At 46.1% G+C, this 26,920-nt stretch overlaps 2 protein-coding genes and 1 non-coding gene across 5 annotated transcripts in view; 1 reads left to right on the forward strand and 2 right to left on the reverse strand.

The window, feature by feature from the left end:
- Positions 1-5,239, forward strand: part of tmem260 (transmembrane protein 260) — a 30,544-nt gene extending 25,305 nt beyond the window's left edge. For all 3 annotated transcript variants that reach the window (XM_078225455.1, XM_078225454.1, XM_078225456.1), the window contains 2 exons: positions 3,655-3,745; positions 3,850-5,239. In XM_078225455.1, the coding sequence (XP_078081581.1) occupies positions 3,655-3,745; positions 3,850-4,101 (343 nt within the window). In that variant the 3' untranslated portion in view covers positions 4,102-5,239. The remainder of the gene's footprint in view (positions 1-3,654; positions 3,746-3,849) is intronic.
- Positions 5,240-10,763: 5,524 nt separating this feature from the next.
- LOC144502168 (small Cajal body-specific RNA 2) lies at positions 10,764-11,113 on the reverse strand. Its single transcript, XR_013499304.1, has one exon.
- Positions 11,114-20,527: 9,414 nt separating this feature from the next.
- tmem35 (transmembrane protein 35) lies at positions 20,528-23,819 on the reverse strand. The gene is made up of 2 exons (XM_078225458.1): positions 23,688-23,819; positions 20,528-21,039 (listed from the first exon to the last, which is right to left on the reverse strand). Exons 1-2 carry the CDS (start codon positions 23,808-23,810, stop codon positions 20,650-20,652), a joined length of 513 nt encoding a protein of 170 aa, XP_078081584.1. The 5' UTR covers positions 23,811-23,819; the 3' UTR covers positions 20,528-20,649.
- Between the last annotated feature and the right edge of the window lie 3,101 nt (positions 23,820-26,920).

Here is a 26,920-nt window from a genome sequence, read left to right on the forward strand (position 1 = left end):
GAGGGAGGGCTTCAGATACGTAGGTCATTGGGATGTCTTCCAGGGCAGGTAGGACCAGTACAAGGATGGGTTGCATCTAAATTGGAGGGGCACTAATATCTTGGCAGGGAGGTTTTAGTGTCACTTGGCAGGGTTTAAAATAGTGTGACGGGATGGGAACCAGAGCAGGAGGTCAACAAATGAAATGTCTGAGGAGGAATTAGAGACTACAGCCAGTAAGGCTAAGAGAAAGACATGTGGAGATGCTGGTGTTGGACTGGGGTAAACACAGTAAGAAGTCTCACAACACCAGGTTAAAGTCCAACAGGTTTATTTGGTGGCAAAAGCCACTAGCTTTCAGAATGCTGCTCCTTCGTCAGGTAAGTGGGAGTTCTGTTCACAAACGCGGCATATAAAGACACAAACTCAATTTACAGAATAATGGTTGGAATGTGAGTCTTTACGGCTAATCAAGTCTTAAAGGTACAGACAATGTGAGGTGGAGAGAGGGTTAAGCACAAGTTAGAGATGTGTATTGTCTCCAGCCAGGACAGTTAGTGAGATTTTGCAAGCCCAGGCAAGTCATGGGGGGTTACAATTCTCCAGAATCGGTTGCATTCTTGGACACACTCATCTCCATCAAGGACAGTCACTTCAACACTTCACTGCACCGCAAGCCCACGGATAACCTCACGATGCTCCACTTCTCCAGCTTCCACCCTAAACACGTTAAAGAAGCCATCCCCTACGGACAAGCCCTCTGTATACACAGGATCTGCTCAGATGAGGAGGATCGCAACAGACACCTCCAGACGCTGAAAGATGCCCTCATAAGAACAGGATATGGCGCTCGACTCATCGATCGACAATTCCGACGCACCACAGCGAAAAACCGCACCGACCTCCTTAGAAGACAAACACGGGACACAGCGGACAGAGTACCCTTCGTCGTCCAGTACTTCCCCGGAGCGGAGAAGCTACAGCATCTCCTCCGGAGCCTTCAACATGTCATTGATGAAGACAAACATCTCCAAGGCCATCTCCACACCCCACTTCTTGCCTTCAAACAACCGCACAACCTCAAACAGACCATTGTCTGCAGCAAACTACCCAGCCTTCAGGAGAACAGTGACCACGACACCACACAACCCTGCCACAGCAACCTCTGCAAGACATGCCAGATCATCGACACGGATGCCAGCATCTCGCATGAGAACACCATCCACCAGGTACACTGTACATACTCTTGCAACTCGGCCAACGTTGTCTACCTGATACTGCAGGAAAAGATGTCCCAAGGCATGGTACATTGGGGAGACCATGCAGACGCTACGACAATGGATGAATGAACACTGCTTGACAATCACCAGGCAAGAGTGTTCTCTTCCTGTTGGGGAGCACTTCAGCGGTCACGGGCATTCGGCCTCTGATCTTCGGGTAAGCATTCTCCAAGGCAGCCTTCACAACGCAGAGTCGCTGAGCAGAGACTGATAGCCAAGTTCCGCACGTGAGGATGACCTCAACCGGGATCTTGGGTTCATGTCACACTATCTGTAACCCCCACGACTTGCCTGGACTTGCAAAATCTCACTAACTGTCCTGTCTGGAGACAATACACATCTCTTTTAACCTGTGCTTAACCGTCTCCACTCATTGTCTGTACCTTTGAGACTTGATTTCCTGTAAAGACTCGCATTCCAACCATTATTTTGTAAATTGAGTTTATGTCTTTATATGCCCTGCTTGTGAACAGAACTGCCACTTGCCTGACGAAGGAGCAGCGCTTCGAAAGCTAGTGGCTTTTGCTACCAAATAAACCTGTTGGACTTTAACCTGGTGTTGTGAGACTTCTTACTAAGAGAAAGACAGACAGGGAGAGGTTACTGAACACGGCAGGACTGGCAATCTGAAGTGTATTTGTTTTAGCGCAAAGAGTATGGCAGGTAAGGCAGATGAACTTAAGAGCTTGAATTAGTACATATAACTATGATGTAGCTATTACAAAGATTTAGTTGAGAGGGGGACAAGACTGACCGCTTAATGTTCTGGGGTTTAGATGTTTCCAGCGTGATTGAAAGGGATGGAAAAGAGTTGGGGGAGTTGGGCTACTGATTAGGGAGAATGTCACTGGGGGAGGACACCTTGGAGGGCTCATCCAGCAAGCCATATGGGTAGAGTTCAGGAATAGGAAGGGTGCAATCACTGAGGTTGTTCATTTGGAAAAACATGGACTTATTTGTGATGGGAGGCATGTCTCAAACTTGAGTTTTTTGAGGGAGTGACAAACATTGAGGACAGGGCAGTGGATGTTGTCTACGTGAACTTTAGCAAAGCCTTTGACAAGGTCCTTCATGGTCGGCTAATACAGGTGAAGTCACATGGGATCCACGGTGAGCTGGATACAGAACTGACGCGGTCATAGACAGAGGAGCAGTGGAAGAGTGTTTCTATGACTGGAGATCTGTGATCAGTGGAGGTCAGTGCTGGGACCCCTGTTTTGTTTTATATATTATAAATGATTTGGAGGAGAATGTAGATGGTCTGATTAGTAAGTTTATGGATAGAGTATAAAAATTGGTAAGTCAGGTTGCCGCTATACGGAACTTTAGTTAAGCCATATTTGGAATACTGCATACAGTTCTGATTGCCACACTACCAGAAGGCTTTGGAGAGGGATCAGAAAAGGTTTATCAGAATGTTGCTTGGTTTGGAGGGTATTAACTATGAGGAGAGATTGGACAAACTGGATTTGTTTTGACTTGAACGTCGGAGGCTGAAAGTCAACCCGATAGAAGTTTACAAAATTGAGAGGCATGGATAAAGTCTTTTTTCCCAGGGTAAAAATGTCAATTACTTGGGGACATAGGTTTGAGGTAAAAGTGGGACAGTTTAAAGGAGATGGGAGAGGCAAGTATTTTACAAAGGGTGGTAAGTGCCTGGAATGCGTGGCCAGAGGAGGTAGACACAGAAAGAAAAGCAATGCATGAGAGGCATCTTGACAGATACATGAATATGTAGAGGATATGGATCACATAGAAGTAATGTCTTTAATTTGGAAAGGCATCATGTGTTAGCACAGGTGTTGTGGGCCAAAGGGCCTGTTCCTGTGCTGTACTGTTCTTTGAAACAACGGTTTTCTTTTCAATAGAGATGGAGAGCAATGGGCTAACGTTTTACCTAGGTTAGAATGAGAGGTAATCTCAATGGAACATAAAATTCTCGGAGGTCTTGAAAGGTTGGATATTGAGTGGCTGTTCAGTTTGCAGCATCAGTCTGAGGAGAGATTTCTTCACTCAGCTGAGAGTACTCAGTTGTTGAAATATGTTCAAGGCTGAGGGCGGGATGATTTTTGGACACTAAAATAATGCAGGGGTATGGGTAAGGCAGGGAAGTGGAGTTGGTATAGAAGATTAATATGATCTTGTTGGCTGATGCCTCTCCCCATATTCCCTGAAATATAGAATTGTTGAAGTGTTTAAGGAATTTGAAAGAAACTGATGAATAGATTTAAACAAGAGGACTACACCTTAAAATCAGCCATGTCATTTAACAGCAGTTAGAATTTTGGAACTCCCTCCCACAAAAAGCTGTAAATATCACTGTTTAAAATCAAAATGGTCATGAAACCTCAGGCTTTCAGCTGGGGTTTGTCTGATTTATTTTGACGTTTTACAGGATGAAAACTCCTTTCTTCGTCTTTGAGCTGGCAGAAAATCCAGGCCAGGCAGAGGCAGTCAAAGTGCAGCTCTATACTTTTGCCTACCAAGTGAGTTCCCTGTTTTACCCATTACTGGTGTTTGATTTGTAGGCATCCAAGTGATGCCTATAAATCCATTTGCTGTGTTTAGACTAATCCTAATCTTTTTTCAGATATATAAGGAGCTGGTCACTGCAGAGAAACATCCAATCAATTGGCACAAAAACTATGCCATAGTGTGTGAGAGGATGCTATGGCCCCCTGCACATATTGCTGCTGGTGTGGACCCAGAGTCTCTTCTATCAGAAGCCATCAAACATTTCTCACTCTACGTGGCCAAAGTACCAGATGACCCTCAGAAAAGTGCCATTATCCAGGTCATTGGACATCTGAAAGGGGAGCGAGAGAGAGCAAGAGCTCAGTAGAGGAGTGAAGCTTTCAGATATTGGACTAATGGGACCGTGCTCATAAGTGACGAAGTACAAATTTGATCCAGCCAAAGAATCAACTAGTGCTGCAGGGTCACTTGGTTAATGAGTCCAGTCTGGTTAACAGTTGTCATGGAGTGGCATCTAGACTCGTGGGGTTTGGAATGGATGGCTGATCTCCTGATTCAGCTGTGGTTTAATATCCTTGGAAGCAGAATCTCACATGCATTCATGCAGTACAGGCTGGTCCTCAAGTCCAAAGGCAATGTAATGTGCATCTTTTGTACTCATTTTTGGTTATTTCTGTACTTGAAACATGAGTTGTCAAATGTTTTCATGGGTCCACAGGACGAAGTTTTTAAATTCTGGAGAAAGATGTTTTTCTGATGGAAAAGTAGATGACTAGTTTGAGGTCAATGAATATGATCTGGTTTGTAACATATTACCAAATTCAATTTGGATGATTATTCAAGGACTCCGGTCACAATTTTCCAATCCTTAAAGGCAAGTTTGGACTGAAATGGGCAAAATAGCCAAAGGGAAAAGCAGGAAACCTGAACAGCTTTGGTGCTCCAAAGCAATATCAAGATGCTTTGTCAGGATAAATATTACAGAGCATTTCCTACAACAAACTAACTGACTAGCACTTCAGAGCAGAACAGTACTTGGGGGCCAGAGGATAAAATTTCCAGTTGACTACTAATGCTCACTAGTTATCAGCCAAATACTGTTTGCTCTGACCTTTTGTTGGAAGGAAGGTCATTGATGAAGCGGCTTGGGACAAGACCCTATCCTGAGAATCCTGCAGTTGAGATGGTCAATTTCCACAATCTTCCTTTGTGCTAGTTATGATTCATCTTGAGAATTTTCCCACACCCAAGCCTTCCATTTGAGAGAATTCACTCTCACCTCAGGAATTCCATTTTTGTTCATGTTTGGATCAAAACAGATCACAGGTCAAATGGTCCTGGCAGAACCCAAACCGAGCATCCGTGCACTTGACAGTACTGGTTACTTTGCTGAAGATAGATTAATGGGGCAGTAATTGATGGGAGTAGATTCATTGTGTTTTGTGGATTAATGATGCATTCATCAAATACCAGCTGTAATTTTGAATAAAACCTTTTGCTACACTAATCTTATAGTCTCATTGGCAGCAACTGAGTTAAATATATTTTAAAATTCAAATAACCAGATACTGAAGGCTGTATCCAAATTGCACAATTCAGCTAGTGAATAATATGACCAAAATCAATACCAATTTAGATGAAGGATCGAGAGTTGATATATTGACATACTTAAGCACAACACATGGATTGAGAGAGGATAGTGTTAATATTGCTGGACAAGAACTAGCTGTTGGAATTTAAATCATAAAATCTGGAATCATTAATACTATCAATTGTATGTCCTTAAGTGAAAAGGCTGAGAGACTGATCTGGCCTGACTCCAGATGTTTTTACCGAATTCAAATTTCACCATCTGCCAATGTGTTCAAACAGAGCTTTATCCTGGATAACTAGTCCAGTGAAAATACCACTACATGAAACATCCCATTTAACCCACACCACAACTATGTGCCTTATTCTTAACTGCTATCTAAAATGGCCGAGCATGCCATCCTGTTCAAGGGCAATTTGTGATGTGCAACAAATGCTAACTTTGCTAACAGTGCCTACGTGACAAAGGAATAAATTTGAAAATTCTCGACACCTCAATAACCAATGTAAACCAATGCACACTATAACCCAGAATTAAATATATTTCTTGCATTTTTGTAAGGTTGCAACATAATCCTGGCCAGGAATTATTTTGAGCTGCCCTCGCCCACTCAGTGTGGCAGTGTTACCTGAGTAACGTTTGAACTAAGTTTCCAGTTTCTGGCCATAATAAAGCTGATTTCACAATTGTTATTGTGCAAAAGGAAGCCATTTGGTCTATCATATCTGCACCAGCTCTCCCAATGAGCAGCATGGCTGCCATTCTCCTGTACCCTCAGTATTTCTTTTCAAATAATGATAGAATGCCTCCATCGCACTTCTTGGCAGTACATCCCAGACCATTTGAGTTTTTTTCACCCTCAAGGCATTTGCTTCATTTTCAAACCACTTTAAATCTGTTCCCTCTTTCTTGGACGAACCACGAGGGAGAAGATTCGCCCTAACTACTCTGATCAGCCCTCATGATTTTGAACCCATCAAATCTCTTAACCACCTCCCCTCCCAGGGGAACAGTCCCAGCTTCTCCAATATATCAAGTTTCTGATCCCCGGAATCATTGTTGTTAACTTCTTCTGTAATCTCCCCAATGCATTCACATCTTTCCTATAGTGTGAGACCTATGAACAGCACAGTGGTTAGCACTGCTGCCTCACAGCACCAACTCAATTCCCACCTTGAGTTACTGTCTGTGCAAAGTCTGCATGTTCTCCCAGTGTCTGTGTGGGTTTCCTCCAGGAGCTCGTTTCCTCCCAGTCTGAAAGACATGCTGGTTAGGTGTATTGGCCATGCTAAATTCTCCGTCGGTGTACCCGAACAGACGCCAGAGTGTGGCAACTTGGGGATTTTCACTAACTTCATTGCAGCGTAAGCCTACTTGTGACACTACATAAACTTGAAAATAATTGTACACGATACTCCAGCTGAAGTCTAACTAGTGTAAGTTCTGCAGAACCTCCTTGCATGGAAAGTCCACGTAAACATCAACATTATCACTGACCCCTTTGCTAGCCCCTCAAAAAACCCCTAAACACTTTTCCCATCAGAAATCCATGCTGATTCTTCCTAATCTATCAACATCTTTCCACATGACTTATTAATTCTATGCTGAATAATTGTTTCTAGAAACTTCCTCACTAAAGTTAAACTGGTCTATAGCTGCTGGGCTTATCCTTACAACCGTTTTTGAACAAATGCATCATGTCTGCAATTCTCCAATCCTCTGGCACCTCCCAAGTCGAAGGAAGATTGAAAGATTATGGCCAATGCCCCTGCAAATTCCAGTTTCACTTCCTTCAAGATCCTTGAATGCATCTTCATCCAGCCCCAGTGCCTTGTCAACATTAAGTACCGACAGTTTATCCAATACTAACACCATCAATTTTGATCACTATGGTGACAAGTTTTCTTCTGTCACTACGGCATAGATAGCATCTACTTCCATGGTAGACAAATGTAAAGTATTTAATACATCAGTCATGACCGTTGCCTTCATGTGCAATTCCTTTTCGGGTTTCTCATTGGCCCTACTCCTTTTACCATCCTTTTGCTATTTACATGCCTCTAGAAGACTTTGGGATTCCACTTTATGTTGGCTAGTCTTTTCTCATAATTCTCAATTGATGTGCTTTTTCACCTGCCCTCTGAACCTTCTGTATTTCTCTTGGTTGTCAATTGTATTTTCAACCCAACACTTGTCAAAAGCACTTTTTCTTTCCTTACTTTAATTTCGATCTCCTTTTTTATCCACAGAACTCTGGATTTCCCTCAAAAAGCTCAGCCTTTTGAGGGAAAATACTTTGACTGTGCTGTAACCATTTTTTTTAAAGGTTGCCCATTGTTAAGGAAACGTTTTGTTTCAGTCTATCTGACCCAGCTCCATTCTTGCCCCATTGAAATCAGCTCTCCCCCAGTTAATTTTTACTCTGGATTGCCCATTGTCCTTTTCTACCATCATCCTAAATGTTACGATACAATGGTCACTGTCTCCTAAATCTTCCATGACACCGATCAACTTAGTCCACATTTCCAAGAACTAAGTCCTTTCTGTTGGACTGGACACACAAAATTCCATGAACACAATCTGAAAATGTTTGCAGCTCACACTAGCATTGTCCCAGTCTACATTTGGGTAATTATGCAAGTCTCCCATTATAACTACACTACAATGTTTTCATTTTGCTGTAATGTCCGTGAAGATTGGTTCCTCTATTTGCTTCCCACTAGTTGGCAGCCTATAGACCACACTTTTTCTTCCTTGGCTCTAGCCAAACTGATTCGTATGCTTAGGAACATTCTTTCCCCAGCACTACAATGCTCTCCTTAACCAATACCCCTCATCCCCTTTCATCTTTTCTGAACACTGAATACACATAGCAATATTCACCTCTAACTCCACAATATTATTCACTATATTCCATGCATTCACATACATGCAGTAACCAATTTAGGTGGCATTTCTCCTTTGCTCTAAACTTGCTATTCTGAATACTAGTGCAATATTTCTGAGTATTGTGCACCCTGATATTCCTCGAATTTTCCCTGCTGGTTCTCTGCAGTTGGCTTAAAGCCCTCCCAGTAGCACTAGCAAAACTCATATCCAGCTCAAATGTAACCCCTCCAGCTTTTCCAGGTGCCATCTTCCGCAGAGCCGGTCCCACGAATACAAAGCCCCTCACGCCTACACCATCTTTCGAGCCATATTCATCTATCTGCCTTACACTCCCATTTCTGTACTCAGTTGCTTTTTACACAAAGGGTTGTTGGTGCCTTGAACTCACTGCCAGGGCCAGCACAGTGTAGCACTGCTGCCTCAACGCCAGGGACCTGGGTTCGATTCCCAGCTTGGGTCACTGTCTGTGTGGAGTTTGCATATTCTCCCTGCGTCTGCGTGGGTTTCCTCCAGGTGCTCCGGTTTCCTCCCACAGTCCAAAGATGTGTGGATTAGGTTGATTGACCATGCTAAATTGTCCCTTAGTGTCCCAAGATGTGTAGGTTAGGGGGATTAGCATCTTAAATACAAGGGGTTGCAAGGATAGGGGCTGGGTGAGATTGTTGCTAGTGCAGGCTCAATGGGCCGAATGGCCTCCTTCTGCACTGTAGGGATTCTAGTGGAAACAGATACAATAGTGACTTTTAAGGGGTGTCTTGACAAATACATGAATAGGATGGGAATAAAGGGATGCAGTTTTTAGTTCAGTCAAGCAGCATGATTGGTGCAGGCTTGGAAGACCGAAGGGCCAGTCCCTGTGCTGCAATTTTCTTTGCACCCGACACTGGTAGTAGTCAGGAAATAACTACTCAAGATCCCTTCTTACTAATTTTCTACCTAGCTCCCTCAATTCTGACTACAGGGCCGGATCTCCATTTCAACCCAAGTCATTGGAACAATATGGACCATGATCTCTGGCTGTTCACACACTCCAGAAGAATGTCCTGCAGCATCCTTGACATTGGCACCAGACAGGCAACATACCATCCCGGAGTCACGTCTACACCCCTTGGGAGGAACCAGCACCTTCACCAGCATCCAAAATGGAAAACTGATTTGAGATCGTGGTCCCAGGAGACTCCTGCATTTCCTGCCTGGTTCTCTGAAGACTACCAAATGGTCACCCATTCCCTTTCTACCCTCAGGCTCTGAAGCTGAAGGATGACAATCTCTCTGAACGTGTTCTCCATGTAGCATTCAGCCTCGTGGTTGCACCAGTGACTCCAGCTACTTGAGCTCTGAAACCTGGTGCTCAAGGTTCTGTAGCTGGCCCTATTTTCTGCACTTATGGTCATCTAGGCATCTGTAGTGTCCATGACTTCTCACTTATTACTGGGCATGCATTCCACTCGACCAAGCTGCCCTGCTATATCTTAACTTCCCGTATGTTTTTATTTTACACAAGATTACTTATTACTTTATTATACTGGCCCAGACTTTCCCTTGTTGATGGTGTTCCACACAAATTCAAATATTGCCATTTCTTTAAAAATATTTTGTCTGCTACAAAAGTCCAATGATGTGTGGGTTAGGTGGATTGGCTATGCTAAATTGTCCCTTAGTGTAAGGGGGACTAGCTAGGGTAAATGAATGGGGTTATGGAAATAGGGCCTGGGTGGGACTATGGTGAGTGCAGACTTGATGGGCTGAATGGCCTCCTTCTGCACTGTAGGATTCTATGAAATGTCAAATAAACGGTCAGTGACCAGTTTGGCTCCCAAGTCTACCAAGAACAGTGGGACAGTCCTGAACTGTGATATCCTGGAGTCCAAATCAACTGCACTTTCACCACAGCTTCCAAACTGTTACACAAATAGCTAATAGCCCAAAAATATTTAGTAAACACTCTACATGTCTGAAATTAGCACTTTTTAAACAATATGGAGGATGAAAATAATCACACTGACAAGGCACAAAAATAATTTTGCATTATGCAAACAGATTGAAAGGGATTTGCAAAAGAAGCAAATGTGATGAGAAAAAACCGCTTTCACACAAGCAGCTCGGGTCTGGAATACACTGCCTGAAAGTGTGGTGGAGGTAGATTCAATTGAAGCATTCAGGAGGGCATTAGATGATTACAATGTGCAGGGGCACAGGGAATGGCACTCAGGCACAATGCTGGTTTGGAGAGCCAGTGCAGACGCCATGGACCAAACGGCCGCCTCCTGTGCCATAACAATTCTGTAAAACAGGCTGTGGAAACAAAAAAACCCCGGAAAATATTGGATAAACTCAGCAACTCCGGCAGCATCTGTGGAGAGAGCAAAATAGGGTTAACAGTTCGAGTCCATGGGAGCTTCGGAACGGGATATAAATGGAGCTTTCACTGAACTGCCCCGGGGAAGCTCAGAGACACTCAATGGGCCTCAAAAGGCAGAGTAATGAATCCAGATTGCTGTACAGCAAGGCACAGATACACCCTGCCCCCCCTCCCCCAGGTGGTGGATGCGGATCAGAATCGCCTCGATACTCAGTGGCGGGGCTTTGCGGCCGCCGCCTCGTCTATCTGATCCGTTCATCATCTCCGCTCCTTTCGCCCGGGACCTTTCTCGCCGCCTCCGCGCATCGCCAGCAGCTCGCGAGCGGATTCTCATCACTTCGCACCGGGGCCCGGGCCTCCCGGCCGATCAAATAAGATCAGTGTGTAGGAGGGAGCGGCCCGGTGGCACACCCGCTTCACTCGCAGCCTCTTCTCACACACAAACACTCTCACACACACTCTCTCTCTCACACATATTCTCGCGCTCTCTCTCTCTCACACACACATTCACTCTCTCTTCCTCTCCCGCCGCCGCCGCTCCCAATGGCCGCGCTGCCCGCTCACCCTCCTTTTATAGGCTCTCCGAACAACGAGCCGCCAGCAGCGGAAAGAGACGCCCATTTAGCCGCTTGACTAGTCCTCCCACGACGTGCCCCATCGCCTCCTGCGGTGTCTCGGAGGACCAGCCTCAAACATGGCTGCCCTCAAAGATTTATTGCAATAGTTAAATATGCGGATAGAAAATTCTGGAAATGCTCAGCAGGAAGCTGGATAAGAAGGGAGGGAATAGATGGTGACAAGAGTAGATTTAAATGAGTGAAGGTAGGAGGACGCAGGGGGAGCATATACACCAACATAGGTTGGTTGGGCTAAATGGCCTGTTTCTGTGCTGTAGCTTTTTCGGCACCAATCAAGTAAACGAACTCAAATTAACTTAGGGACAAAGTAAAAGGGGCGGCTCCCCAAAAGGAAGGGGGGAACAGCCCGAACCAAAATCAAAGTCGAAAGGAAACTTAAAACGTCAAACCAAAAGGTGATTATCGGGGTCGATAATACACCCCAGCCCCTGCGGCGCCCAGCGGTCGCGGAAGGCGTCAACCGCGCCCGTGGACACCGCATGCTCCCTCTCCAGAGACACCTGGCCGCGAATGTAGCCGCGGTAGAGGGGCAGACAGTCGGGATGGACGGCCCCGTCGATCGCCCGCTGCCTGGACCTATTGATGGCGCGTCTCGCCAGGCCCAGGAGCAGGTTCACGAGGAGGTCGGCATCCCGACCCGCCCCTCTCCGCACCAGGTGCCCGTAGATCAGGAGCGTGGGACTGAAGTGCAAACAAAACATCAGTAAAAGGTGTTTGAGGAAACCAAAAAGGGTGTGCAGCCTAAAACACAGAACGTAGACATGGTCCACGGACTCCACGAGGCCACAGAAAGGGCAGTCTCGGGAGCCCGTGTACCGGAAAAACCTACGGTTGTACGGCACTGCTGCGTGCAGCACCCTCCACCCCAGGTCCCCGAGATAATTGGGGGAGATCCCTCCGTAGAGGGACCTCCACTGGGGACCTCCGCCGCCCGGCGGCAACAAGGCCCGCCAAGGTGTATCCGGGCGACGGGCGAGGACGCGGTAGTGAAAGGTGTGCAGCAGCAGCCCGTACAGGAAACGCCTCCGCGCGGTGGAAAAGGGCACGCAGTGGGGCACCTGACCCGGGGGGGGAGGTCTAGGCTTCGGGCCAATGTGAAATTCCGTCCGAGCAGGGGAACGCTCGGGCGGGATCCCACCGCACGCCTGCGCCGCCTCTAGACCGCGTGCGCACTCGGGGCCGAGCACGACCGTCCTAAGGTCTTGGATGGCTTTGGCCGCGCGCCGGACGGTCACCCCCGCGCGCTCAGCCAGCACGCCGGGGCTCATCCAGCCCGCTCCTCCGCCATCCAGCACGTCCCCGATCCTGGTCACCCCGGCGTCCACGGCTCTCCTCTCCGCCAGCCACCTGAAGTCGTAAGGCTGGAGGTGCGGATTCCTGAGCAGCGGCTCTCGCACGAGAGCCGCTACTCCTGACGGGGGAGAGCTGCGTCGCGAGGCGACCGTGTTCCAGACCGTGAGGAGGTCCTCTGTGCTGTATGTCCTATGTAATCTAAGTGAATCAGGAAAGTGATTCATATTAAGCTTTAGTTAATGGGGAAAGTATGTACAGCTCACGCTCGGGAAAATATAAGTTACAGCCAGTGAAAGTGTCAGTAATCTTGCTTCAGCTGACTGAAAATTCAGGAATAGTGGTTTGTTGAACCATCACTTGCCACATATTGGGTACATACACTTGTGTGCCAAAGGATGTTTGCACCTGCACAGCTATCTACTATAGGCTATATATATATATAGGTCATGCTGACCCTGCATCCATGGGCAAAAAATCAGAATTATGGCAAAGGCTTCTATTGGTATCACTTTGCCAATACATTCTTTGATGTTCACCATACTGACTGTTGCCTCATTTTTGGTATCAATAGTTTGGCCATCCCTCAACATTCGTGCAGCTTGGTTAGACATTTCATGGATCTTGTCTTGACAATATTTGGTTGGAATACTGTACCTGTCCAGCTGTTGTTTGTAGTTTCTCATCATGTTGAACCCCTTGTTTTTGCCTTTTGCTTTCTGCATTGGCACTTCCAATGTTTTCTGTTGCCATATGCCTTGTTTACAGTGTTAAAAGCTGGGCAATTTCTTGGTACATGTATGAGACTGCGCTGCCTGCATTGCTTACCAGACTTGCCTGTACAGGCTACCATGCCAATGATGGATGAATTGCGCATTGCCTGTAGTCTCTATCTACCTTGACTGGGATTTTCCTGCCCCCCTGTGGCAGGACCTGCCACGGGGAATACGGTGGAACAGTTAAAATATTTCATTTTCAACGGAACCGAAAGATCCCAGTGGCAGGCAGGGCCGCACATTTGGCTCTAGTGGTATTGCTTTGTACTTGCATTAGCTTTGCAGTAGTGCTTCTATGGTGTAACCTTTGGGTTGGGGTAAGAGGACTTTTCAAAATGCTTTCATTGGGGTAGATGTTATCATGAGCTTGATTATTCTGTTGGCCAGCTCTGCCACCATAAAGTTGTAACAAACCTCATGTTTCTGCAACTACTTATGAATTGGTCAATGATCTCTATCGGTTGTTGCCTAAAGAGCATGAACTCCAGACATTGTATTCAGAAGCTGAACTTTACTCATAAATGATCTGCCAGTGTTGACCGTATTTTATCTGGATATTTAAAATGGTTGTCAAGCAGACCTGATGTGTTCAGCCAGTGGGAGCCTTCATTGCCTACAACAGTTTTAATTTTTATGTCTTGTTTATCTGCTTTGGAAATAATGAGGTCCAGAAAATACACGTTGTGGGAACAAAGTAAATTCAGATAGGAGATCTGGTGCTTTCCAGTTGGGTGTGGGAAATTTTGTGGCCATTTTGTAGCTTTTTGTAAGCTTATTAGGACCTCATCTGAAACAAGATAGCTATCTGGGTTTTCTTTTACAGCTCTACTAAGCATAATTCAGCTCTGGGTTGAAGTACCTTCAATGGCCAATGCCTTTGCTGATCATAGATTACCACTGGGCTGTGCTGTTGAGCTCTTTCTGCTTTTTCACGGGTTTACTGATGTTCCTTCCCTGCACAAAACAGTGTACAAATTTGTACTGCAGACTTCAAAAGTAAAATAGAACAGTGAAAAAAAGCTTTTTTTACAGGCTTATTCTGGATTTTATGAATTCTTATTGGTTGGATTCTTCTTTCCAACTCTGTCTACAGTATTTAACTTGCCCTGAAGAGACAGTAAGTAGCAGTAATGGAGTCTCTCCATGGACAGAAAAGGCTGAATGGCTTCCTTCTGCGCTGTAACAATTCTATGATTCAAAGAGTAGTGGAAATCTAGGATTCTTCCCCAAAAAGTTGTTGAGGTTGGGTTGGGGACAGGGAGTGTCACTTGGAAATCTCAAAACTGAGATTGTTAGATCTTTGTTAGCTAAGGGTACTTGGTAAGGGTTATGAAACCAAGGTGGGTGGATTGAGTTAATAACCAGATCAGCAGCTATGATCCAATTGATGATGGAAGAATAGGTTAGAAGGGCTGAATAGTCTCTCCCTGTTGTAAACAGTTTGATTCCAACAACCAGTATGGTTTACAACATACTCTGTTTATTGCATTTGATCAAGTCCAGACACACACAATGTCTTTGATCAGTAGACATACAGAGAAATTAACAATATTACTGCATTCCCTAGATTGAAATGAAACTTTACTGAACCCTACAAAAGCTTCTCATCATGCTGATTCATTTTGGTATGACAAGTGCTATTGTTCACCAAGACCCCCAGAAATGGAATCTTCTTCAAAACAAAAGATGGCAATTTGTTTATCATCTGGGATGTATTTAATCATCCTGGGTTCCATTGCCCCACTTCCTACCTCAGGGCAACTTCAGCTATCTCATTTTACAAACATAAGTAAAAACGAGAATTTTAGCAAAACTAACAGCACAGTCACTTAAATTGCATCCTGTCTCATCAAATCTGAAAGCATCCTAGCAATTAGCTTAACTATTCTACTGGTTCTAGCTATGGTATAAATCTACAAGCTATCAGCTAAAAAAAACAAAAGTTTTAATCACATGACACTTAAACCTAATCCTATGTTAATACATAAACATAACAGATATCTTACACTACTGACTGCTAATACTCACTGTTAACACTAACACAAGAATGGTCACAGATGAGGGACAGGAACAGTTACAGCATCCATGGACGTCAACCCCATTGAGAGTCATCATCGACAGGAGAGGAAGGGGTCCTGTATCCCAGTGAGAGTCAATAGCTTCAGGAGAGGGAGCGACCTGTACCCCAGTGAGAATCAATACCATAAGGGAAGGAGGGTCCTGTACCCCAGTGAGAGTCAATAGCTTCAGGAGAGGGAGCGACCTGTACCCCAGTGAGAATCAATACCATAAGGGAAGGAGGGTCCTGTACCCCAGTGAGAGTCAATAGCTTCAGGAGAGGGAGCGACCTGTACCCCACTGGGAGTCAGCACCTTAAGGAGAAGAGGCAACCTGTACCCCAGTGGGAGTCAATACCTTAAGAAGAAAGGGGGGGGAGGGGGTGCAGGGCATAATTTGTACCAGTGAGAGTCAGTTCCTACCAGAGAAAGGCAGACCTATACTTCGGCGGGAGTCACCATGTTTAGAGGAGGAGGATTTTTCTGTTGAATTTTAAGAAACTAAGCAGTGATATTTAAGAATCAGGAGAAAGTTTGCTTTTGAAAGTGTGACTGTTTATTCTTCAATTTTTAAAAATTAATTTGCCAGAAATGTTAGTTCTAACTGAAGAGTAATTAACAAAACATGTCAAAAATGCCTTGATAACATGCATCGACTCACCAAAGCCACAACATTGAAAGCAGACACCGTCACACAGTTTAGAAGTTGGGTTAAAAAAAAGTTTACTGTCATTTGGTTACTCTGGGCCTGTTCTGTTCACTTTGAGGGTATCTGCCCATCCAGGCCTGACACTCAATTCTGCTCAGCATCCTCATATTATCTAAAGCAGCCACAATCCACTCCTGCCCGATCTGATAGTCAACAATTCCTCAGATGGTTCTGACTATCAATGGGAGTCCTTTTTGCCCACTATCCTCACCCATTGCTCCTCTCCCCCACCACTCCATACCCCCATTGATACTCTTACATCTCTCTCCCCCTCCCTCATGCTGTTTTCTCTCCCTCAAGGACGGTTTTGGTGGCATGGTGGTATTGTCACTGGACTTGTAATCCAGAGACCCAGGGTAATGCTCTGGGGACCCAGGTTCCAATCCCATCACGACAGATGATGACATTTGAATTCAATACAAATTTGAAACTAAAAAGCCCATGAAACCATCGCCCATTGTTGATTGTCATAAAAACCCACCTGGTTCATTAATGCCCTATGGGGAAGAAAATCAGCTGTCCTACATGTGACTCTAGACCCACAGCAATGTAGTTGACTCTTAAATGGCCTAGCAAGCCACTCAATTGTATTAAACCGCTAAAATATCTAAGAGGAATTAAAACAGGCGGACCACCTATGACACCCGAAATGACAATTGCAGACTCAACCTTGTCAACCAAGCAAAGTCCTCCTTACTAATCTCTGGAGGCTTTTGTCAAAATTGGGATATCTGTCACACAGACTAGTCAGCCTAAGATAGTCACACTCATGGAATCATCCCCAACAGACAATGTCCCAGACACCATAATCATCATTCCTGGGTACGACCTGACCCACCGGCAGGACAGACCCAGCAGAGGTGGAGGAACAGCAGTATACAGTCAGGTAGAAGTTGCCCTGGGATCCACAACATTGACTCTATACCACGCCCCCCCTCAGCTAATGAATCAGTACTGCTTAATGTTGAACACCACGGGGGGAGCAGAATGTACTCTGGATGGGGGACGTTAATGTCCATCACCAAGAGTGGCTCAATAGAATGACTACAAACCGAGGTGGCTGGGTCCTAAAGGACATGTCTGCTAGACTGGGTCTGCAACAGGTGGGGAGGGAACAAAGAAGAGGGAAAAATATATTTGGCCTCATTCTCACCAACCTGTTTGCCACAGATGCATCTATCCATGACAGTATCAGTAAGAGTGACCACTGCATAGTCCTTGTGGAGCTGAAGTCCCATGTTCGCATAGAGGATACCACACATTGTGTTGTGTGGCACTACCAATATGCAAAATGGGATATATTTCAAATTGATCTAGCGACTCAAGAATGGGCATCCATCAGGCACTCTGGGCCATTGGCAGCAGTAGCATTGTACTCGACCACAATCTGTAACCTCATGGCCTGGCAGATCCCCCATTCTACCATCACCAAACCCTGGGATCAAATCTGGTTCAATTAAGAGTGCAGGAGGGCATGCCAAAGGCAACACCTAAAAATGAGGTGTCAACCTGGTGAAGCTACAACACAGGACTACTTGCATGTCAAACAGTATAAGCAGCAAGTAATAGACAGAGTTCAGTGATTCCACAACTAATGGATCAGATCTAAGCTCTGCAATCCTGCCTCATCTAGTCATGAATGGCAGTGGACAATTAAACAACTCACTTGAAGAGGAGCCTCCACAAATACCCCATTCTCAATTATGTGAAAAGTTGCCCAGGTATGTCCCATACATAAAAAGCAGAACAAATCCAATCCAGATAACTACCACCCCATCAGCCTACTTAGACTACATCAGGAAAGGGGTTGGAGTTATCCACAATGCTAGCAAGTGGCACTTGCTCAGCAATAAATTTGAGTTCTGCCAGGGTCACTGAGCTCCTGACCTCATTACAGCCCTGGTTCAAAGAAAAACAAAAGAGCTGACCTCCAAAGGTAAATTGAGAGTGACTGCCTTTAACGTCAAGGCAGCATTTGACCGAGTGTAGCATTAAGGAACCCGAGCAAAACTGGAGTCAGTGGGAATCAGGGAAAACCCCCTGGTTGGAGTGATATCTAGCACGAAAGAAGGTGATTGTTGTTGCTGGAGGTCTATCATATCAATTCCAGGACATCACTGCAGGAGTTCCTCAGCATAGTGTCCATGGCCCAATCATTTTCACCTGATTCATCAGTGACCTTCCTCCCATTAAAAGATCAGATGTGGGGATGTCTGCTAATGATCGCGCAATGATCAGCACCATTCTGACTCTTAAGATACTGAAGCAATCCCTGTGCAATGCAGCAAGACCTGGACAATATCCAAGCTTGCGCTAATAAATGGCAAGTAACATTCACCCCACAAGTGCCAGTCAATGACCACCTCCAACCAGAGATAATCTAACTATTGCCCCATAACATTCAATGGCATTACCATTAATGAATACTGTCAAAATCCTGGAAAAGACCATTGACCAAAAACTGAACTAGACCAGCCATATAAATACCATGGCTACAAAAGCAGGTCAGAGACCAGGAATCCTGTGTGGATTCACTCACCTCCTGACTCCCCAAAGCCATCTGTAAGGTACAAGCCAGGAGTGTGATGGAATACTTTGCATTTGCCTGGATAAGTGCAGCTCCAACAATACTCAAGAAACTTGACACCATCCAGGATAAAGCAGCCCACTTGAAAGGCACACCATTCACAAGCATTCACTGCCTCCATCGTTGACGCGCAATGGCAGCAGTGTGTACCATTTACAAGATGTCCTTCAAGAATTTACCAAGGCTCCTTAACAGCATCTTCCAAACCCATGACCACTACCATTGAGAAGAACAAGGTCAGCAGAAACATAGGAACATCATCACTTGCAAGATCCCTTCCAAGCCACCCACCATCCTGACTTGGAAATACACTGCTGGGTCAATATCCTGGAACTCTCTCCTGGGGAGAGTTCTGTGGGTGTTCCTACATCACATGGACTACAGCAGTTCAAGATGGCAGCTCTTCACAACCTTCTCAAGGGTAATTAGGGATGGGCAATAAAAGCTGGCTTAGCAGTGAGGTCTACACACCAAGAATAAATGTTTTAAAAAGCCTATGTGAACATTTAATAAAAATTACATAATTAAAATCATTTAAAATTATTATATAATTGCCTTTATCCCATGGAGAGGTGACAGAGGAGGGGGAGAGGTGGCTGGGGTAGAGAGAGGTGATGGGGGAGATGAATGAGAACAGCTAATTACAGGGGAGAAGGGGAGGGACAGGTGACATGGAGAGGTGATGGGGGAGATGTGATGGCAGGGAGGGGGAGAGGTGACCAGGGAGAGGGAGAGATGACCAGGGGCAAGGTAGTGGAGAAGGGGGAGAGGTGACGGGGAGGAAGGGAGACGACAGAAGAGGGAGAGAGGTGACAGGAGATATTGAGAGCTGATAGGGAGAGGTGATGGGGAGGAGGAGTGGTAATGGGGGAGAGATGACTGAGGAAACAGAGGTGACAGAGGAGGGAGAGAGGTGACAGGGAATGGGGAAAGGTGATGGGTAGGGGGAGTGGTCATGGGGATGAAGTGGCTGAGGAGAAAGAGAGGTGACAGAGGTTGGAGAAAGGTGACAAGAGAGGAGATGCGGTGACGGGGTGGGAGAAAGGTGACGGGGGAGGGGAAGAGATGACGGGGCAGGGGATGAGGTAACAGGGAGGGAGTGAGGTGACAGTGGAGGGAGAGAGGTGATGGGGAGAGAGTTAATGCAGAAAAGGGAGAATGCAATGGGAATTCTTACATCTTCCATGAAGTTGTCTCTTCTCCAGGATTTACAACCCTAGGCTCCAAGCAAGTCTTCACTGTCTTGATGCCCTTGGGATGAGTATATATGCAGACAGTATCTCCCTAACTGTATACCCTAGGCTGGACATTGCCATCATTCTTCTGTCATTCACTATCCTGTTGGTTTCGATGAGTTCATGTCACACACTTTTTAAGCTATTTTGGTCATTTCCAGTTTGCAGCCATGGTTTCCTTCATGAACCTTCTTGGTGTAAAAGAAGGAAAAGGTGGAAAAGTCCGGCTGTGGGGTAAGCTTGGTCCCTTTTCACCGTCAAATGAATCTTCCAGAGGGCATATCACTTCTGGGAACCCTGTTTAAAGAGGGAACATCACTGAAGGTGATTTTCTTTTTATTCAGTGAGGCTGTCCTTCCCTCCCTTCATCCCTTGCTCCCTCCCTCATTTCCTCTCCCATCCCTCCCGTCCCACCTCCCCTCCTCCATCCCTCGCTCCCTCCCTCCCTTCCTCTGTGAGATGAATTTAGTGTCTCTTTCTCAGCTGTGGATGATTCCCTTTGGTTGATATGTTTATCGTTAGTGCAGAACACAGAGTGGTGCAGACGATGATACTGATGAATATTGATTGGGGTTTTGAGGATTGGTTATCAGTTGTCAGTCTTGATGGAGTATTCCTGTCAGCTCTCTGAAATTCCCTGTCACCAGATTTTCCCGGATTGTCAGTTATTCATTTCCAGCGATTTCCAGCTGAATGCGACGTGTGATACAAAAATCCTTTTAGACTCTGGGTGGTGATTAGCTGGTGCCCGGAGCTCCAATCCTGTCTGTGTGAACTGAGTTTAGGAGGTCTTAAGCTTCCCTTTCTCCTGTTCAGTCTCAGTCTTTGTGTCTCCCCCGGCCTGCCCCTCCCTCAGCGCGGCTCTCAGAGCCATCTCCTTGTCATCCCCCTGCCTGATGATCAGCAGCCGGCAGGTGAGCAGTATCCCAAAGACCAGTGCGTGGGCGTAGCGTTTGAGTGGGTCACCCACCAGCTGGTGGAAGAAGAGCACAGCCAGCATGACTATGAGTAGCGTGAAGTTGGCCACATCCTTGGGCCTCCCGGGTACCAGTGTCATCACGATGCCACACACCAGCTCGAGCGTGCCAATCAGCTTCCGCAGCAGGACTGACGTGATGCCCATTTTCTTTAACACCGGGAGAGCCTTGGCATATTCCTTATAAGCTCTTTTCTGCAATTAAAATGATTGAAAGAAAAATGGCATTAATTGCTCAGAAAAAGCTCTGCAGTTTCATGGGAGGTTTGGTGGAACGTTACAGGCCCAGAAGGAGACAATTCAGCTCATCATGTCTGTGGTGTCTCTTTAAAAGATTGATCTAACTAGAAACCCTACAGTGCAGAAGGAGGCCATTTGGCCCATCGAGTCGGCACCGACCACAATCCCACCCAGGCCCTAGCCCCACATATTTACCCACTAATCCCTCTAACCTACGCATCTCAGGACTCTAAGGGGCAATTTTTAACCTGGCCAATCAACCTAACCCGCACATCTTTGGACTCCCCCCACAGTCCTACAGTTTTTTACTGTTTAAAATATTTATCCAATTCCCTTTGTAAATTACTATTGAATCTGCTTCCACCCCCTTTCAGGCAGCTTGTTCCAGATCACAACAACTCGCTGTGAAAAAAACTCTCCCTCATCTCTCCTTCTGGTTCTTTTGCCCCAATCCACTCTGAAAGTGCGATGGCGGGAGCCACTCATTCAAGGCTAACTAGGGATTGTCACTCTGTCTAGACCCTACACAGTGAGACAGGATGATCAGCAGTTTAGTGGGATCAGGAATTAAGGGAACAAGATAAGCTCAGAGTGGGCATGAGGGTAGATAGGAGAGAAACTAGAGAAGGACATGAGATAAGAGCTAGGATGGGGGGAACTTTGATCCTGTAGGCGAGTGGAAGAGGGGATGTGGGAGAGACAGCTGATTGGATTGTCTCAGTATTAGGAACAAAAGAATTCATGAACCATTCCAGAAGGCAGCTCGTTACTTTCTCAAGGACAATTAAGGATGGGCAACAAATTATTGCCTATCCAGTGACACCCACATCATGTGAAAGAGGTTAGTAAATATTGTTAATGATTATGTTTATTGTTATTATTGTTTTATTTCTACCCATATTAGCCCGTTCTCCTTCAAATCAGTCGTCATCACCCCTTCCCTGAAATAACTCGCCCTTGGCCATTCCTTCCTGGCAAACTACCATCTCTAACCTCCCTTTCCTCTCCAACTTCCGTAAGTTGTCACCTCCCAAATCTGTTCCCATCTTTCTCAGTATTCCATATTTGAATCCCTCTAATTGGATTTCTGACCTGCCACAGTAATGAAACAACTCTTATCAAAGTCACAGATAGCATCCTATGTGATTATGACGAAGCTAAACTTTCCCTCCTTGTCCTGTCTGCAGATTTTGACATGGTTGACCACACCATCCTCTTCCAACACCTCTCCATTGTTGTCCGGCTGGTTTGGACTGCTCCCACCTATTCCATTCTTATCTATCTAAATGCAGCCAGAGAATCACTTGCAATGGTTTCCCTTCCCTTCCTGCACCATTACCTCTGGTCCCACAGGGATCTGTCCCTTTGCTCCTCCTATTTCTGATCTACACACTGCCTCTTGGTGACATCATCTGAAAACATGACATTAGTTTCCACGTGTATGTTGATGACACACAGCTCTACCTCATCACCACCTCACGACTCCTCCACTGTTGCTAAATTATCAGACTGCTTGTCTAACATCCATTACTGGGTGAGCAGAAATTTCCTCCACTTAAATATTGGACAGGCTGAAGTTATTGTCTTTATTCCCGCCACTGATTCCATCCCTCTCCCTGGCAATTGTCTGAGGCTGAACCAGGTCGTTTGTGACCTCAATGTTATTTTGACTCTGAGATGAGCTTCCGATCACATATTTGGGCTAAGATGATCTATTTCCACCTTTGTAACATCAGCCAACCCCTTCCCTTCCTCAGCTCATTTGCTGAAATCCTCATTCAAGCCCTTGTTACCTCCAGGCCTGACTATTCCAACACACTCCAGGCTGCTCCCCCACATTCAACAGTCCATAAACTTGAGATCATCCATAACTCTGCTGTCTCCGTATCCTAACCCACAGCAAGCCCCATATCCCCCGCGGGTCCCCTAATCCCCCCCCCCCTCCCACCGCGTTCGCTGACCTACATTGGCTCCAGGTTAAGAAATTCTTCAATTTTAAAATTCTCTTCCTCGTTTTCAGATTCCTCCATGGTTTCACCCCTGTCGACCTCTGTAATCTCCTTCAGCCCCACAGCCCTCCAAGATATCAGTGCTCATCTCATTCTGGACTCTTTGTGCATCGCTGATTGTAATTGCTTCCTTCGGCTGCCTGGGCCCTAAGCTTGGGAATTCCCTCACTAAACCACCCTGTCTCTCTACCTTTAGCTCATTAAAACCTAATTCTTGGACTTCTGACCTGATATGTGCCTCAGTGTCGAAATATTCCTTAAAATGCTCCTGTGAAGCACCAATTGGGAGCTTTTATTGTGTGTAAGAAGCTGTATGAATGCAAGATGCTGTTATTAATATGTGTATTTTTGGTGAGTGAGTGTTCATTGTGTGTTCCCTGCCTATCGGAAATGAATAGTTCCTTTTGTAAAATGACCAGACTTATTGTGAGGCACTGATGTGTGACAGCTCCCATTTCTAATCTCTTGCCTGCTTTCTGAAGCTGTCTGATCCAGGCCCTGTGTCTCATTCAGATGCTGTTGTTCTGTGTGTTCAGTGTTCATTGCTGCTGTGTGTGTGTCTGTTAAGGCACTTGCCCACCCACTGCTGCTTACCATCTCGCTGTAGGCTTCTCTGCTCAGCCTCGGTGTCAGTTTGATGGTTCCCATGAAGACAAAGAATAAACCCAAGGCCACAGATAGAGTTACGATTGTGACTGTCCTGGACGACACCATCATCAGTTGAGGCCGGTCTCTTACACACACAGCACGGCACACACAGCACAGTACTGCCCAGAGACCGAGAGAATTCAGACAGCAGCTGGCACTGCCCTGTCACTCACTGCTGCAGGGTCCTAAAGACTGCCTGTTACAAGAGGCGATCACTCCAACAGACTCCCCCTCCCGCTGACAGAGACTCACACCTCCCCCTCTCCAACAAGAGACTCCCCTTCCCCAATAGTGACTCCGCCCGACAGACTCCCCCTTCCCTGACAGAGACTCCACCTGACAGACACCCCCTTCCCTGCCCGACTTCCCCTCCCCCAGGTAGCAATTCCAACCAATAGACTCCTCCCCCTCCCCCTGACAAAGCCTCCATTCCCTCTTCCAACAGAGACTACCCTTTCACCCGTCAAAGCCTCCTCCATTGCTCAACAGAGATCCCTCCCCCTGAATCTCTTCCCTCCCCCGACCAGCCATTTAAGTACTGTGGCTACAAGAGCAGGTCAGACACTGGGAATTCTGCGGTGAGTAACTCACCTCCTGAATCTCCAAAGTTAGTTGACCATCTACAAGTCGCAAGTCAGGAATGTGATGGAATATTCTCCACTGGCCTGCATGAGTGCAACTCCAACATCATTCAAGAAGCTCTACACTATCCAGGTCAAAGCAACCTGCTTGGTTGGCACCCCATCCATCGCCTTAAACTTTCACTCCCTTCACCACCAATGCACAATAGCAGCAATGTGTACTACGTACAAGATGCACTGCAGCAACTCACCAAGGCTCCTCTGACAGCAGCTTCCAAACCTGTGTTCTCTATCACCTAGAAGGACAAGGGCAGCAGACACATAGGAACAACACCGCTTGGAAGTTACCCTCCAAGCTACACACTATCCTCACTTTGACCTACATCATCGTTCCTTCACTGTTCCTGGGTCAAAATCCTGGAATACTCTCTACCAGCATTGTGGGTGTACCTACACCACATGGACTGCAGTGTTCAAGAAGGCAGCTCACCACTACCTTCTAAAGGGCAGTTGGGATGGGTAATAAATATTGGCCTAGCCATCGAAGCCCACTTCCCATGAATGATTAACGAACCACACAGTATACTGCTTACAAGTCCTAGTCCCCATAATTATAAAAAGGATATTGAGGCATTTTAGAAGCTGCAGAAAGACTTCTAAAGATGACAGGAGAACAGGAAGTTTATAGCAGCGGAATGATTGAACTGACCGGGGCTCTTTTATCTAGAAACTGGAAGGTGACTGCAGTGAAAATCTATCTAATGAACTGTAGCCTGACACAAAATCAGTTTCAGTGTGTCTGAAGGAAAAAGATTTTCAAAGATTATTTGAAAACATGCTGACTTGTTTACACAATGGATATGTTGTGAAAGACGTTTAATGCTAGATAGATCAACATAGCAACAATGGTGAGTCCAGACTGGCTCCAGGTTATTTTGAACATCTATATGTGTGAGGTTTTGGACACTGAGAAAAAAACAATCTGAATCATATTATGAATTGGATTTCTGTAGCTCTCGGTTAACAAGATTTTGAAAGCATGTTCAGCATGGAAAGAGACTTAGCTTCACGATAACTCTTCTAACCTTACCGTTTACTTGCCATTCCTCCCAGCCACCTATCCCTTCTGATCTCCTACCTCCACATCCTTTTCCACACCCATCTCACTCGCTCCCACCCATCAGACTGGGCACTTGCTCCGACCCCTCAACCACTTGCCCCGTCCCATCCCCTTACCCCACCCCGACCACACCCATCCCCCTACCCCACCCCGACCACACCCATCCCCCTACCCCACCCCGACCACACCCATCCCCCTACCCCACCCATCCCCCTACCCCACCCCGACTACACCCATCCCCCTACCCCACTCCGACCACACCCATCCCCTACCCCACCCCGACCACACCCATCCCCCTACCCCACCCCGACCACACCCATCCCCCTACCCCACCCCGACCACACCCATCCCCCTACCCCACCCCACCCCGACCACACCCATCCCCCTACCCCACCCCGACCACACCCATCCCCCTACCCCACCCCGACCACACCCATCCCCCTACCCCACCCCGACCACACCCATCCCCCTGAAACCACCTCCCCCCCGAAATCTGCTCCCTCAGTGGCATCCTCGCTTTTACTGATTTTGACACCTCAGTGTAAATTTTTACTTTGTCTGTGAAGCAGTTAATTTGGTTGCAAGAGAAACTCAGTCTGCACTATAAAACGCCTGAAATTCTCTTAGAATCATAGAAACCCTACAGTGCAGAAAGAGGCCATTTGGCCCATCGAGTCTGCACCGACCACAATCCCACTCAGGCCCTTCCCCCATATCCCTACATATTTACCCGCTAATCCCTCTAACCTACATATCTCAGGACACTAGGGGGAATTTTTTTAGCATGGCCAATCAACCTAACCCGTACATCTTTGGACTGTGGGAGGAAACCAGAGCACCCGGAGGAAAACCACACAGGCACGAGGAGAATGTGCAAACTTTACACGGATAGTGACCCAAGCCGGGAATCGAACCCAGGTCCCTGGAGCTGTGAAGCAGCAGTGCTAACCCACTGTGCTAACCACTCTTGACCAGGCCGAGCTCAACATATGATCAACATTTCACTTAGGGGAATGTCTAAGGGAAACACCGATTTCCAAAAGGTTTTGCATGTTGGGAACTCAGCTTTTGTTACATTGTTAAGTTAAATCTAAATCATATATAATCCCAAAATGTTCTAACCTCAATTTTCTATGTGTCAATAATAAATGTTTTTTTAATGAAGCCATGGTTTTGTGCCTGAGATCTCTTCAAGAAAAAGAGCCCATAAAAAAATTAAATCAGGTGTGATGGCAATGAACACATTTGGAATTAAAAGCTAATCTCAGTCATGGTGTATGACAACTATCATTGACTATTGTAAAAACCCATCTGGTTCACTAATGTGAAGATAATCTGCCATCCTTACCTAGTCTGGCCTATGTGAGACTCCAGACCCACAGCAACGTGATTGATTCTTAATTGCCCTCTGTGACCGTCCTAGCAAACTACTCAGTTCAAGGACATTTAGGCATGGGCAATAAATGTTGACCTTGCTG

This window comes from Mustelus asterias, chromosome 12, assembly GCF_964213995.1.
Source record: "Mustelus asterias chromosome 12, sMusAst1.hap1.1, whole genome shotgun sequence".
Lineage (NCBI taxonomy): Eukaryota > Metazoa > Chordata > Chondrichthyes > Carcharhiniformes > Triakidae > Mustelus > Mustelus asterias.